Genomic DNA, 16014 nt, shown 5'->3' with positions numbered 1-16014 from the left:
GGCTCCGGACTCTGCACCCTCTGCGATCCTCTCCCCCTGGCTCCGGACTCTGCATCCTCTGCGATCCTCTCCCCCTGGCTCCGGACTCTGCATCCTCTGCGATCCTCTCCCCCTGGCTCCGGACTCTGCATCCTCTGCGATCCTCTCCCCCCTGGCTCCGGACTCTGCATCCTCTGCGATCCTCTCCCCCTGGCTCCGGACTCTGCATCCTCTGCGATCCTCTCCCCCTGGCTCCGGACTCTGCATCCTCTGCGATCCTCTCCCCCTGGCTCCGGACTCTGCATCCTCTGCGATCCTCTCCCCCTGGCTCCGGATCCTGCATCCAGGACTGTGGAGTTGGAGCTATTTTGGGTACCCAGAGTCTGAGTTGGAGTCGGTGATTTCATAAACTGGGGAGTCGGGTGATTTTTGTACAAAATCCACAGCCCTGGCAAGTATTAGACTGAGGAGTCAGAACCATTTTGGGTACCCAGAGTCGGTGGTTTCATAAACTGAGGAGTTGGAGACGGAACATTTTTGTACCAACTCCACAGCCCTGCCTGCATCCTCTGCGATCCTCTCCGATCCTACTTTTCTCCCAAAATTTTGAGGAAAAAAAAAATACAGTACTTGTACTGCTGCTGCTGCAATAAATGTCACCATATTTATGAAGTCAGATATACATATCTAGTTGTGACTGTACAGGGAGTGCAGAATTATTAGGCAAATGAGTATTTTGACCACATCATCCTCTTTATGCATGTTGTCTTACTCCAAGCTGTATAGGCTCGAAAGCCTACTACCAATTAAGCATATTAGGTGATGTGCATCTCTGTAATGAGAAGGGGTGCGGTCTAATGACATCAACACCCTGTATCAGGTGTGCATAATTATTAGGCAACTTCCTTTCCTTTGGCAAAATGGGTCAAAAGAAGGACTTGACAGGCCAAGAAAAGTCAAAAATAGTGAGATATCTTGCAGAGGGATGCAGCACTCTTAAAATTGCAAAGCTTCTGAAGCGTGATCATCGCACAATCAAGCGTTTCATTCAAAATAGTCAACAGGGTCGCAAGAAGCGTGTGGAAAAACCAAGGCGCAAAATAACTGCCCATGAACTGAGAAAAGTCAAGCGTGCAGCTGCCAAGATGCCACTTGCCACCAGTTTGGCCATATTTCAGAGCTGCAGCATTACTGGAGTGCCCAAAAGCACAAGGTGTGCAATACTCAGAGACCTGGCCAAGGTAAGAAAGGCTGAAAGACGACCACCACTGAACAAGACACACAAGCTGAAATGTCAAGACTGGGCCAAGAAATATCTCAAGACTGATTTTCTGAGGTTTTATGGACTGATGAAATGATAGTGAGTCTTGATGGGCCAGGTGGATGGGCCCGTGGCTGGATTGGTAAAGGGCAGAGAGCTCCAGTCCGACTCAGATACCAGCAAGATGGAGGTGGAGTACTGGTTTGGGCTGGTATCATCAAAGATGAGCTTGTGGGGCCTTTTCGGGTTGAGGATGGAGTCAAGCTAAACTCCCAGTCCTACTGCCAGTTTCTGGAAGACACCTTCTTCAAGCAGTGGTACAGGAAGAAGTCTGCATCCTTCAAGAAAACCATGATTTTCATGCAGGACACTGCTCTATAACACGCGTCCAAGTACTCCACAGCGTGGCTGGCAAGAAAAGGTATAAAAGAAGAAAAACTAATGACATGGCCTCCTTGTTTAGCTGATCTGAACCCCATTGAGAACCTGTGGTCCATCCATAATGTGAGATTTACGAGGGAAAACAGTACACCTCTCTGAATAGTGTCTGGGAGGCTGTGGTTGCTGCTGCACGCAATGTTGATGGTGAACAGATCAAAACACTGACAGAATCCATGGATGGCAGGCTTTTGAGTGTCCTTGCAAAGAAAGGTGGCTATATTGGTCACTGATTTGTTTTTGTTTTGTTTTTGAATATCAGAAATGTATATTTGTGAATGTTGATGTTATATTGGTTTCACTGGTAAAAATAAATCATTGAAATGGGTATATATTTGTTTTTTGTTAAGTTGCCTAATAATTATGTACAGTAATAGTCACCTGCACACACAGATATCCCCCTAAAATAGCTAAAACTAAAAACTACTTTCAAAAATATTCAGCTTTGATATTAACCTCCCCGGCGTTCTATTGAGATCGCCAGGGAGGCTGCGGGAGGGGTTTTTTTTAATTAAAAAAAAACTATTTCATGCAGCCAACTGAAAGTTGGCTGCATGAAAGCCCACTAGAGGGCGCTCCGGAGGCGTTCTTCCGCTCGCCTCCGGCGCCCAGAATAAACAAGGAAGGCCGCAATGAGCGGCCTCCCTTGTTTTGCTTAGATCGTCGCCATAGCGACGAGCGGAGTGACGTCATGGACGTCAGCCGACGTCCTGACGTCAGCCGCCTCCGATCCAGCCCTTAGCGCTGGCCGGAACTTTTTGTTCCGGCTGCGCAGGGCTCAGGCGGCTAGGGGGGCCCTCTTTCGCCGCAGAGCGGCGGCGATCAGGCAGCACACGCGGCTGGCAAAGTGCCGGCTGCGTGTGCTGCACTTTGAAGAAAATCGGCCCAGCAGGGCCTGAGCGGCAGCCTCCGGCGGTGATGGACGAGCTGAGCTCGTCCATACCGCTCAGGAGGTTAAAGAGAACCCGAGGTGTGTTTAAGGAATGTTATCTGCATACAGAGGCTGGATCTGCCTATACAGCCCAGCCTCTGTTGCTATCCCAAAACCCACTAAGGTCCCCCTGCACTCTGCAATCCCTCATAAATCACAGCCGTGCTGTGAGGCTGTATTTACATCTGTAGTGTCAGTCTCAGCTGCTCCCCCGCCTCCTGCATAGCTCCGGTCCCTGCCCCCGTCCCTTCCCTCCAATCAGCAGGGAGGGAAGGGATGCAGGCGGGGACTGGAGTTCTGCAGGAGGCGGGGAGAGCAGCAGACTGACACTATAGAGATAAACACAGCCAGCTCTGACAAGCTGTTTGTCAGCAGCGTGGCTGTGATTTATGAGGGATTGCAGAGTGCAGGGGGACCTTAGGGGGGTTTGGCATAGCAACAGAGGCTGGGCTGTATAGGCAGATCCAGCCTCTGTATGCAGATAATATTCTTCAAACCCACCTCGGGTTCTCTTTAGGCCTCTTGCACACTGCACGCGATTCCGATTCAGATTCCGCTTTTTAATCAGTTTTTACATCCGATTCAGATTCCGATTTACAGTGTGCAGGGAGCAAACTGCGAATCTGAATCTGAATCTGATGTAAAAACTGATTAAAAAGTGGAATCTGAATCGGAATCCCGTGCAGTGTGCAAGAGGCCTAAATGAGGTTTTTTTTTAGGGTTCATTGAGAACATGGTTGTTGTTCAATAATACAATTATTCCTCAAAAATGCAACTTGCCTAATAATTCTGCACTCCCTGTATATCTTATGTGTACACAGGAAACCTTTTTATTGATGTAGCATGGAAATACAATAAATGACAAATCTCTCATTGCCATATCACATTCCATAATACAATATTCGGAATAGTTTTTCTGATATGGGCGATATCTGAAACACACCACACACACCACACACACCACACACACCACACACACCACACACACCACACACACCACACACACCACACACACCACACATTCACACATACCCACACATTCACACACTCACACATTCACACACACACACACACACACACATTCACACACACACACACACCACACCACACACCACACATTCACACATACCCACACACACACACACCACACATTCACACATACCCACACACCACACACTCACACATTCACACACACACACACCACACACACACACACACACACACCACACACACACACCACACACACACACACACACACACCACACATTCACACATACACACACACCACACATTCACACATACCCACACACCACACACTCACACATTCACACACACACACACACACCACACACACACACACACCACACACACACCACACACACACACCACACACACACACATCACACATACCCACACACCACACACTCACACATTCACACACACACACATTCACACACACACACACCACACACACACACACACACCACACACACACACACACACACACACACACACACACACACACACACCACACACACACCACACACACACCACACATTCACACACACACACACACACACCACACACACACCACACACACACACCACACACACACACCACACACACACACCACACACACCACACACACCACACACACACATCACACATTCACACACACCACACACACACCACACACACACATCACACACACATCACACACACACACACACACACACACACACACACACACACACACACACACACACACACACACACACACACACACACACACACACACACACACACACACACACACACACACACACACACACACACACACACACACACACACACACACACACACACACACACACACACACACACACACACACACCACACACACACCACACACACACCACACACACACCACACACACACCACACACACACACACACACCACACACACCACACACACACCACACACACCACACACACCACACACACCACACACACCACACACACACACCACACACACACACCACACACACCACACACACCACACACACCACACACACACATCACACATTCACACACACACACCACACACACACCACACACACACCACACACACACACACCACACACACACACTTCACACACACACACACACTTCACACACACACACACACACACACACACACACACACACACACACACACACACACACACACACACACACACACACACACACACACACTGTACACACACACACCACACACACACACACCACACACACACACACCACACACCACACACACACACACCACACACACACACACCACACACCACACACACACACACACCACACACACACTTCACACACACACACCACACACACACATCACACACCACACACACACACACACACACCACACACACACACCACACACACACACACACACCACACACACACACACCACACACACACACACCACACACACACACACCACACACACACACCACACACACACACACCACACACACACACACCACACACACACACACCGCACACACACACCACACACACACACACACACACTGTACACACACACACCACACACACACACACACACACACACACACCACACACACACATCACACATTCACACACACACATTCACACACACACACCACACACACACATCACACACCACACACACACACACACACACACACCACACACACACACACACACCACACACACACACACACACACCACACACACACACACCACACACCACACACACACACACCACACACACACACCACACACACACACACCACACACACACACACACCACACACCACACACACACACACCACACACACACCACACACACACATCACACATTCACACACACACACCACACACACACACACACACACACACCACACACACCACACACACACACACACACACACACACCACACACACACACACCACACACACACACACACCACACACACACACACCACACACACACACACCACACACACACACACCACACACACACACACACACACCACACACACACACACCACACACACACACACACCACACACACACACACACACCACACACACACATCACACATTCACACACACACATTCACACACACACACCACACACACACATCACACACCACACACACACACACACACACACCACACACACACACACACACACACACCACACACACACACACACCACACACACACACACCACACACCACACACACACACACCACACACACACACCACACACACACACACCACACACACACACACCACACACCACACACACACACACCACACACACACCACACACACACATCACACATTCACACACACACACCACACACACACACACACACACACACACCACACACACCACACACACACACACACACACACCACACACACACACACCACACACACACACACCACACACACCACACACACACACACACCACACACACACATCACACATTCACACACACACACACCACACACACACACACACATCACACATTCACACACACACACACCACACACACACACACACACACACACACACACACACACAACAGATCCAAAGAGAGCAAAATAGATGATCAGTCCTCAGAGCGCACCATCCTCCAAGACGGTTACCGATTTTGTCAGTGTGCAGTAATCGAATTTCCTTGGTGTACGGAAAACAAGCGGCAGAGAAGACCGCAACCATTCTAGGTACATAGGCTGTGTCTCTCTCTCTCTCTCTCCCTACCTCCTCACCCTCCCACAATATTCCTAGCTCGCCCTCCTGTATCCCCCTATGAGAGGGTCAATTTACTGAGTCTTACGGTGCCCATACATGGTACAGTAAAAAAAAAAAAAAAAAAAAAAGTTTGGTTTTCCCATTTATTTGACCAAAACTATAACATTGAAAGTCGAATCTTTATTTTTTCCATCAAGAAAAACAAACGATTATCTTATATAAGAATTATCCCCCTCTTTCACCCTTCATTTAAATTTCCAAACGACCCAGATAACCCCCATCTTGGCTTTCAAATACTATTCAGTGTCTTCAAATTGCTTCATCACCTGTATTATTAATTCCCTTGTATAATATTTTTCAATAAAGGTTTGCCAGGTATTTAAAAACTGTGTTTAACCACTTGAGCCCCAGAGGTTTATACCCCCCCCCCCCCCCCCCCTAGTAACCAGGCCATTTTCTACAATTCAGCACTTTGCCACTTCAAACTTACCAGCCTTTTATTGCCCCATAGAGCATTTTTTTTTTTTTTTATTTAAAAAGAATACATTTTTTATAAAAAGTCCTGTTTTGTTTTGTTTTTTGTTTTTTTTGTTTGTTTAATTTCCCTCCCTACCCTCTAAATTGGCCCTGGCTGCGATCCATACACTACAGTACCCTCTCATAGGTATCAGCCTGTGAGAGGGATTAGATTGTGAGCCACACCTGGGGACAGTTAAAGGGACCCTGAGCAGTCCCCTAAAATAAAAAAAAATTCACTTACCTGGGGCTTCCTCCAGCCCACTGTATGCCACGAGGTCCCCCAGCGTCATGGCTCCTGTCCGTGTCCCTCTGGCTGACACCCAGGGTGGGTGTCAGGCCGGGTCTTCCTGCTTTATAACGCTCCTCATTATCACGCCGGCCGCTATGCGTCATCAGGGAGGCTGGCGTGACAGTCCTGCGCATGCGCGGTTTAGATTTAGAAAACCACGCATGCGCAGGACTGTCACGCCGGCTTCCGTGATGAGGAGCGTAATAAAGCAGGTGCCGGTAACGGGAGCCGCCGGAGGGACACGAACAAGAGCCAGGATGACGCCGGGGGACCTCGCGGCCTATGGTGGGCTGGAGGAAGCCCCAGGTAAGTGACATTTTTTATTTTAGGGGACTGCTCAGGTCCCTTTAAGTCACAGGGCTGTCCGTCTGTACAGCTAGATCACAGCGCTGTACAAATGTAAATTACCTTTGATTTTTCTCTAGTTTCTCTATTTCAGCCTGCCAGCTCCGATCGCGGCTGGCAGGCTGATGACGGATCCCCTGCTTTGTTGTTGAGCAGGGAGCGCGCGCACGTTCCCTGCTAATCCTTCCCCTTCGTTTTTTTTACGTCTATCGGCGTTAGGTGGTTCCTAGGCAGCCACTCTCCCATCGCCCATCAGTGTGAGGCGGTCGGGAGGTGGTTAAGAAGGTCAATTACTTCCCTTGTGGTCGGGGGTGAATGTTTTAGTCACTTTTTCATGAAATAAACACAATAGTGCATCTGCCTTTCTCTTGATGTTACAAGTAGAATTGATTAAAGAGGTTGCCTCACCTCAAGGAGTTTGGATACGATCTCATTGCCACAACATATGATTCAGGTTAGGATCTGGATCACCACACTTGGGGCACAGCATCACATTATCGGTGCCTTTATGTTTATAGGGGCCCTTAATTGGGATATACACCCTACAAAGTGTCTTTAGGAACATCTCTCTCCAATCTTCCCAATTACTGCTTTCCGTACTGCCACCCAGCTAATCTTCGTAAAATCAAATACATCTTCTCTTGCTATGCCTATCAAATCGGCTCATTTTTGTAAGTGCTGGAAATAATCTTTTGTGCGTGATTGGGTTTCCTTAAAAAAAGTACAACAAAGACGATTGTTCCCTTCGGGGTTGCCTCAAAGTGCGTATAAGGCTTTGGCCAAACTATATACGGTTACAGATCACGGTCCGGGCTCCGTGTAAACAAAACGGAACGCAAACGGATGTTTGTAGAAAAAAGTGCAATCCGTTTCCGTTCCGTTTTTCAACCAAAAAACGTGGACAAAACGTACGTGGCCCAATGCAATTGTTATTGACCAATAGAAAGGAAGTGGGAGGGGCTATGCTGCTAATATTTACCAGTTTCTCACCTCTTGACCACTAGGAAGCCAGTGGGAGGGGCTATCTTTACAAAAAAGTGTTTTGAAAATTTAAAGGCCTATGGAATGTCCTGGGGAGGTTTTTGTGAGTGCCATTACCAATGGTAAGTGATTGGGAGTGGTTTTGCTGTACAGGGAGTGGTTTGGTTATAGTCTATTGTCTGTACCATGTGTTTGAAGCACTCTTGAGAATACAGCAGGCAAGAAAGTACTACATCAGGCTTGGTGATGCGCTCCCATAACAGCTTGCAGTGCGAAAGGTCGCTGTGCTTCTCATGGCTCTTGTCGTAGAGCTCTGGGAACTCCTGGACAGCCATTATAAGGTCTTCCACGTTTATAAACCTCCTGGTGGCCATGATGGTTGCTCTCGTCTCTTCCAGCTTGTCGACAGGAAGCTGTCAGAGATGACGTTGAGGGGAGGAGAAGGAAGTTCTGGCCATCCGTGTTGGCATACGTTTTGTGTGCAATTTTCTTTGTGAAGAGGGAAGTCCGTTTTGTCATAGGCTTTCCTTAACCTCCTTGTATCCAGGTCCGGGAAAAATGCAGCAAGTCCGGACTCTGCGTTCAGTTTTTGAGTACGTCTGCCACGGATCGCCCGCGGGGGGGGGGGGGGGGGGGAGAGAGTGTGTACAGCCACTATTTTTAACATTGGTATCTGTGGCTCCGGTTTTCGTCCGGGACAAAAAACGTAGCTACGGATACGTTTTTAAAGCAAGTGTGAACTAGCCTTTAGTCTTAAAGTGAACCAGAGATGAAGCACCCTCATGTATTTTACCATATATATCAGTGGGAACATTAGAGAAAATACCTACCCTGCTCTCTGTTTCATCCTCCACTGCTCAGCCTGCTTAACAGCTCTGATAAAATCCCCAACTGAGCATTCAGTCTAGCTTTGCTCAGGAATCATTATAGCTTAGTCATTACAGCAGAGCCAGAAGGGGACAGGCTTGGGCTTGAAAATACATCAGAGAAGATGGACTTGGCTATAATGATTCCTGAGCAAAACCAGACTGAATGCTCAGTCGGGGATTTTATCAGGGCTGCTAAGAAGCAGGCTGAGCAGTGAAGGATGAAACAGAGAGCAGGGTAAGTGTTTTCTCTAATGTTCCCACTGATATATATGGTAAAATACATGAGGGTGCTTCCTCTCTGGTTCACTTAAACCACCCCTTCACCCCCTACTGTGTTGAGGACTAGACTCTTGGTTTGTTATAATGTATAAAGAGTTTTGAGACTTCTGAGCAATGAGTTCTTCAAATGGTACATTTTCTGTTTGAACCCAACAGATCTCCCAATACAGGAATCTTTTATATATAGTAAATATCATCTCTGCTGTAAGACTAAAGCCTGATGTGTAGTTGTCACTAGCGCCAATGGTCAATGTGATGCTGCTGTATGCAAATGTTGCACTTACTTGGCTTATGAAATCAATTATTTGATATGTTGTTCAATTTGCATTTGGCGACTGCAAATTAAGTTTCACAATAGTACTCTGCATATGCACTCCCTGCAGAGCTGTTGTAAACCCACTGAGAATGTTGTGCACACTGATCACAGAGGTGTTGTCTATCACCCATAAACCTGGTTCAGATTGTACATGAAGAATGTGTAATAGAGGAAGAATCCCCTCACCCTCCTGCAGAGTACCTGCACATCATTCTTACATGTACCCACAGTCACATTGCCTAGGGCCTGATCCATGTTCAGATTGTGCTTGAGGAATGTGTAATAGAGGAAGAATCTCCTCATTCCCCTGCAGAGTACCTGCACATCACTCTTACATGTACCCACAGTTACATTGCCTGATAGATGTTCTTTGTCACTGTCTGTACCCTCTACATGTATTCTTACCAAGGACTAGTATGTATAGAAGAGGCAGAGTCCTTTTTCTGCAAGGTGGCGGGGCTACAGGCCAGAACCCAGCTGATAGGAGGCCCCAGTGTATCTTATTATACAGATGAGGTTCAGGCACATTCTCGCTGGGATGGTTGACAGGGTAGAGTGTCAGCTTCCTGGCCAGGAGATTTTGTTTTTCCCAAAAAAATCATATACCATCTTTAATATGTTAAAATTCCTGAGCTTTGGCAATGCCTTTTATGTTACATTTTCGGAAGTCTTGAGTCGGTGTTGTCATAAACTGAGGAGTCTGAGTTTGATGACTCCACAGCCTTATTTGATGTTTCCGGAGTGATGCATTCTATACCATTTCATACAAATGTTTTTTTTTTTTTAACTTTCAGCTGCAGTACACCTGTTAGACGCCAGAGGGCGCTCCTCGCTCATGCAGCTTTTGTCCTCTTTGTAATGTTTGTGGCTTCTCTCCGCAGATGCGATTTATGCTGCTGTTCAGCCGGCAGGGGAAGCTGCGCTTACAGAAATGGTACGTTGCTACTTCAGAACGGGACAAGAAGAAGCTGGTGCGGGATCTAATGCAGACAGTGCTCAGCCGGAAACCCAAAATGTGCAGCTTCCTGGAGTGGAAAGATCTGAAGGTCGTCTATAAAAGGTGAGGGCCGTCTGATGTGCGCCTGTGTGAAGGGGGTGGCGCAATAGGTGAGGACCCCCCCATGTACACCTGTGTGAAGGGGAGGAGCAATAGGTGAGGACTGCCCCATGTACACCTGTGTGAAGGGGAGGAGCAATAGGTGAGGACCGCCCCATGTACACCTGTGTGAAGAGGGTGGAGCAATAGGTGAGGACCGCCCAAATGTACACCTGTGTGATGGGAGTGGAGCAATAGGTGAGGGCCGCCCCATGTACACCTGTGTGAAGAGGGTGGAGCAATAGGTGAGGACCGCCCAAATGTACACCTGTGTGATGGGAGTGGAGCAATAGGTGAGGACCGCCCCATGTACACCTGTGTGAAGGGGTGGAGCAATAGGTGAGGACCGCCCCATGTACACCTGTGTGAAGGGGTGGAGCAATAGGTGAGGACCGCCCCATGTACACCTGTGTGAAGAGGGTGGAGCAATAGGTGAGGACCGCCCAAATGTACACCTGTGTGATGGGAGTGGAGCAATAGGTGAGGGCCGCCCCATGTACACCTGTGTGAAGAGGGTGGAGCAATAGGTGAGGACCGCCCAAATGTACACCTGTGTGATGGGAGTGGAGCAATAGGTGAGGGCCGCCCCATGTACACCTGTGTGAAGAGGGTGGAGCAATAGGTGAGGTCCGCCCAAATGTACACCTGTGTGATGGGAGTGGAGCAATAGGTGAGGGCCGCCCCATGTACACCTGTGTGATCGAGTGGAGCAATAGGTGAGGGCTGCCCCATGTACACCTGTGTGAAGGGGAGGAGCAATAGGTGAGGACTGCCCCATGTACACCTGTGTGAAGGGGAGGAGCAATAGGTGAGGACCGCCCCATGTACACCTGTGTGAAGGGGAGGAGCAATAGGTGAGGACCGCCCCATGTACACCTGTGTGAAGGGGTGGACAATAGGTGAGGACCGCCCCATGTACACCTGTGTGAAGGGGTGGAGCAATAGGTGAGGACTGCCCCATGTACACCTGTGTGAAGGGGAGGAGCAATAGGTGAGGAACGCCCCATGTACACCTGTGTGAAGAGGGTGGACAATAGGTGAGGACTGCCCCATGTACACCTGTGTGAAGGGGAGGAGCAATAGGTGAGGACTGCCCCATGTACACCTGTGTGAAGGGGAGGAGCAATAGGTGAGGACCGCCCCATGTACACCTGTGTGAAGGGGAGGAGCAATAGGTGAGGACCGCCCCATGTACACCTGTGTGAAGGGGTGGACAATAGGTGAGGACCGCCCCATGTACACCTGTGTGAAGGGGTGGAGCAATAGGTGAGGACTGCCCCATGTACACCTGTGTGAAGGGGAGGAGCAATAGGTGAGGAACGCCCCATGTACACCTGTGTGAAGAGGGTGGACAATAGGTGAGGACCACCCCATGTACACCTGTGTGAAGGGGTGGAGCAATAGGTGAGGACCGCCCCATGTACACCTGTGAAGAGGGTGGAGCAATAGGTGAGGACCGCCCAAATGTACACCTGTGTGATGGGAGTGTAGCAATAGGTGATGGCCGCCCCAGGTACACCTGTGTGAAGAGGGTGGAGCAATAGGTGAGGGCCACCCCATGTACACCTGTGTGATGGAGTTGAGCAATAGGTGAGGGCCGCCCCATGTACACCTGTGTGATGGAGTGGAGCAATAGGTGAGGGCCGCCCCATGTACACCTGTGTGATGGAGTGGAGCAATAGGTGAGGGCCGCCCCATGTACACCTGTGTGAAGGGGAGGAGCAATAGGTGAGGACCGCCCCATGTACACCTGTGTGAAGGGGTGGACAATAGGTGAGGACCGCCCCATGTACACCTGTGTGAAGGGGTGGAGCAATAGGTGAGGACTGCCCCATGTACACCTGTGTGAATGGGAGGAGCAATAGGTGAGGACAGCCCCATGTACACCTGTGTGAAGGGGTGGAGCAATAGGTGAGGACTGCCCCATGTACACCTGTGTGAAGGGGAGGAGCAATAGGTGAGGAACGCCCCATGTACACCTGTGTGAAGAGGGTGGACAATAGGTGAGGACCGCCCCATGTACATCTGTGTGAAGGGGTGGAGCAATAGGTGAGGGCCACCCCATGTACACCTGTGTGATGGAGTGGAGCAATAGGTGAGGACCGCCCCATGTACACCTGTGTGAAGGGTAGTAGCAATAGGTGAGGACCGCCCCATGTACACTACACCTGTGTGAAGGGGGGAGCATTAGGTGAGGACTGCTTGATGTACACCTGTGTGAAGGGGAGGAGCAATAGGTGAGGAACGCCCCATGTACACCTGTGTGAAGGGGGGGGCATTAGGTGAGGACTGCTTGATGTACACCTGTGTGAAGGGGGTGGAGCAATAGGTGAGCACAGTCTGATGTACACCTGTGTGAATGGGGTGGAGCAATAGGTGAGGACCGCCTGATGTACACCTGTGTGAAGGGGGTGGAGCAATAGGTGAGGATCACCTGACCTTTTGCCCACAACTCCCCCCATTCTCCTCTCTGCCCCCCGCGGCTGGGAGCGCACCATGCATTTGTGACGTTATGCGCGTGACGCAGTGACATCCTACACATGCACAGTGTGGTCCGGGCCACGGGCGCGCACTGTAAGACGTGCGCAGCCTGGACGTCACCTGCGCAGTAAGTCCCGACCGGTAGAGGATCCCGGGGGAGCTTTTAGGTGAGCTAGGGGGCAGAGAGGAGAACAGGGGCGGGGAGCAGTGAGCATAAGGAAAGGTGTTAGTATATGTCTGCTCCCTACGGCTTTCTGTTCTGGCTCAGGCGAAAAAAGATTTGTTACAGCAGAAACATTTATGATTATATTGAAATGCTTGCAATGCAGGGTCAGGATGTAGACTGCATAATAAACACAAAGCAGTGGGTGAATGGAATTTGATTTTTGGGCTGACAATCCCGCTTTAACTCCAGATATTATTGCCACAAGACAGAACAAACATGGCGGGGGCACATATCTCACAAGGCGCTGTGCACTCTGCAGTATAGGAGGTGGCCGGAGCTCTGAAGAAGAGCGACAGTCTGTAGAGTTCCTGTTTCCTCTTCCATATGAAATGTCCTGTGTATTTTACACAGGAGCTGCCAAAACTTGTTTTGCATTTGGCTGAGTGGGATATGAATTCTGTATCAGTCCAGTTGGCTGAATACCGATGGAGAAAACAAGCTCAGACACATTTCCTCACTCAGCACTAGAGATAACTCGGGCTCACCGCTCTGCCTCTGCTTTCATATTACACTTCTTCACAGTCGTGCCGCGTACAGGTGCACCTCCTGTAACCCAGACACAACCGCGACAGGCGTAACATGCAGAAGCTACTCCACAGAGAGTCCAGAGCTGGAATGGCCATCAGACCTGATGAGCCAAGTCTCCTGGTTCTGGGACCAGTATCTGATATTAACGAGTAACTTCAGCCTAAACAAACATACTGTCATTAAGTTACATTAGTTATGTTAATTAAAATAGATAGGTAATATATTCTCTTATCCACCTTGTTTTAAAAGCACAGGCAAATGTTTGATTTCATGAGGGCAGCCATCTCTTTGGTTGAAAGGAGATGACAGGGAGCATGATACACCGTTCCAACTGTCCTGTGTGCTGATCACCCCTCCCAGTTGCTAGACATAGAACATAGGAAATTCCATCCCATCATGCTTTGCACAGCATCAGGGAAAAAAAGCCCGGGCAGTTTTCTTTGATGGGTGGAGCTTAGCTAAAAATGCAGCTAAAAATGATGCTTTGGTAAGAAAAACAAAGTTTTGATGCTGTGAAACTGTTAAAGAAACACCAAGCCTTTTCAGTTCTGCTGAGTAGATTTTTAGTCCAGAGGTTCACTTTAACTACTTAAAGTGAACCTTAACTCTGAAAGAAAAAAAAGGTTCACTTACCTGGGACTTCCCCAAGGATTGAGCTTGTGATGTCATTAGGGTTGCATCGGTATGAAATTCCACGGTATGATAACCGTAAAAGAAAAAAACTACGGTATTACGGTATACGGTTTTATACAATTATTTGGACCCGTGCCCCCCTCTGTAGCCAGTAGTAGGTGGCTGCAGCATAGGTAGCCAGGGCTAGGTGTAGCCAGTAATAGGTGGCCGCTGTATTCATAGCCAGGGATAGGTGTAGCCAGTAGTAGGTGCTCGCAGTATAGGTAGGCAGGGATAGGTGTAGGCAGTAGTAGGTGCGTGCAGCAAAGGTGGCCAGTGATAGGTGTAGCCAGTTGTAGGTGCAGCCAGTAGTAGGTGCTCACAGCATAGGTAGGCAGGGACAGGTGTAGCCAGTAGTAGGTGCTCACAGCATAGGTAGGCAGGGACAGGTGTAGCCAGTAGTAGGTGCCCGCAGCATAGATAGCCAGGGATAGGTGTAGCCGGTAGTAGGTGCTCGCAGCATAGGTAGCTAGGAATAGGTTTAGCCAGTAGTAGGTGCTCACAGCATAGGTAGGCAGGGACAGGTGTAGCCAGTAGTAGGTGCTCGCAGCATAGATGGCCAGGGATAGGTGTAGCCAGTAGTAGGTGCTCGCAGCATAGATGGCCAGGGATAGGTGTAGCCAGTAGTAGGTGCTCGCAGCATAGGTAGCTAGGGATAGGTGTAGCCAGTAGTAGGTGCTCGCAGCATAGGTAGCTAGGGATAGGTGTAGCCAGTAGTAGGTACTCGCAGCATAGATGGCCAGGGATAGGTGTAGCCAGTAGTAGGTGCTCGCAGCATAGGTAGCTAGGGATAGGTGTAGCCAGTAGTAGGTGCTCGCAGCATAGGTAGGCAGGGACAGGTGTAGCCAGTAGTAGGTGCTCGCAGCAAAGGTAGCCAGTGATAGGTGTAGCCAGTAGTAGGTACTCGCAGCATAGGTAACCAGTGACAGGTGTAGCCAGTAGTAGGTGCTCGCAGCATAGGTAGGCAGGGACAGGTGTAGCCAGTAGT

General features: G+C 49.4%; 1 protein-coding gene across 1 annotated transcript in view; it reads left to right on the top strand.

The window, feature by feature from the left end:
* Positions 1 to 16014, top strand: part of AP1S1 (adaptor related protein complex 1 subunit sigma 1) — a 69219-nt gene that overhangs the window by 11396 nt on the left and 41809 nt on the right. Inside the window, exon 2 of the mRNA XM_068274080.1 lies at positions 10905 to 11083. Coding sequence (XP_068130181.1) covers positions 10905 to 11083 — 179 coding nt within the window. The remainder of the gene's footprint in view (positions 1 to 10904; positions 11084 to 16014) is intronic.

This window comes from Hyperolius riggenbachi, chromosome 3 (assembly GCF_040937935.1).
Source record: "Hyperolius riggenbachi isolate aHypRig1 chromosome 3, aHypRig1.pri, whole genome shotgun sequence".
NCBI lineage: Eukaryota > Metazoa > Chordata > Amphibia > Anura > Hyperoliidae > Hyperolius > Hyperolius riggenbachi.
This window is presented reverse-complemented; position numbering and strand designations above follow the sequence as displayed.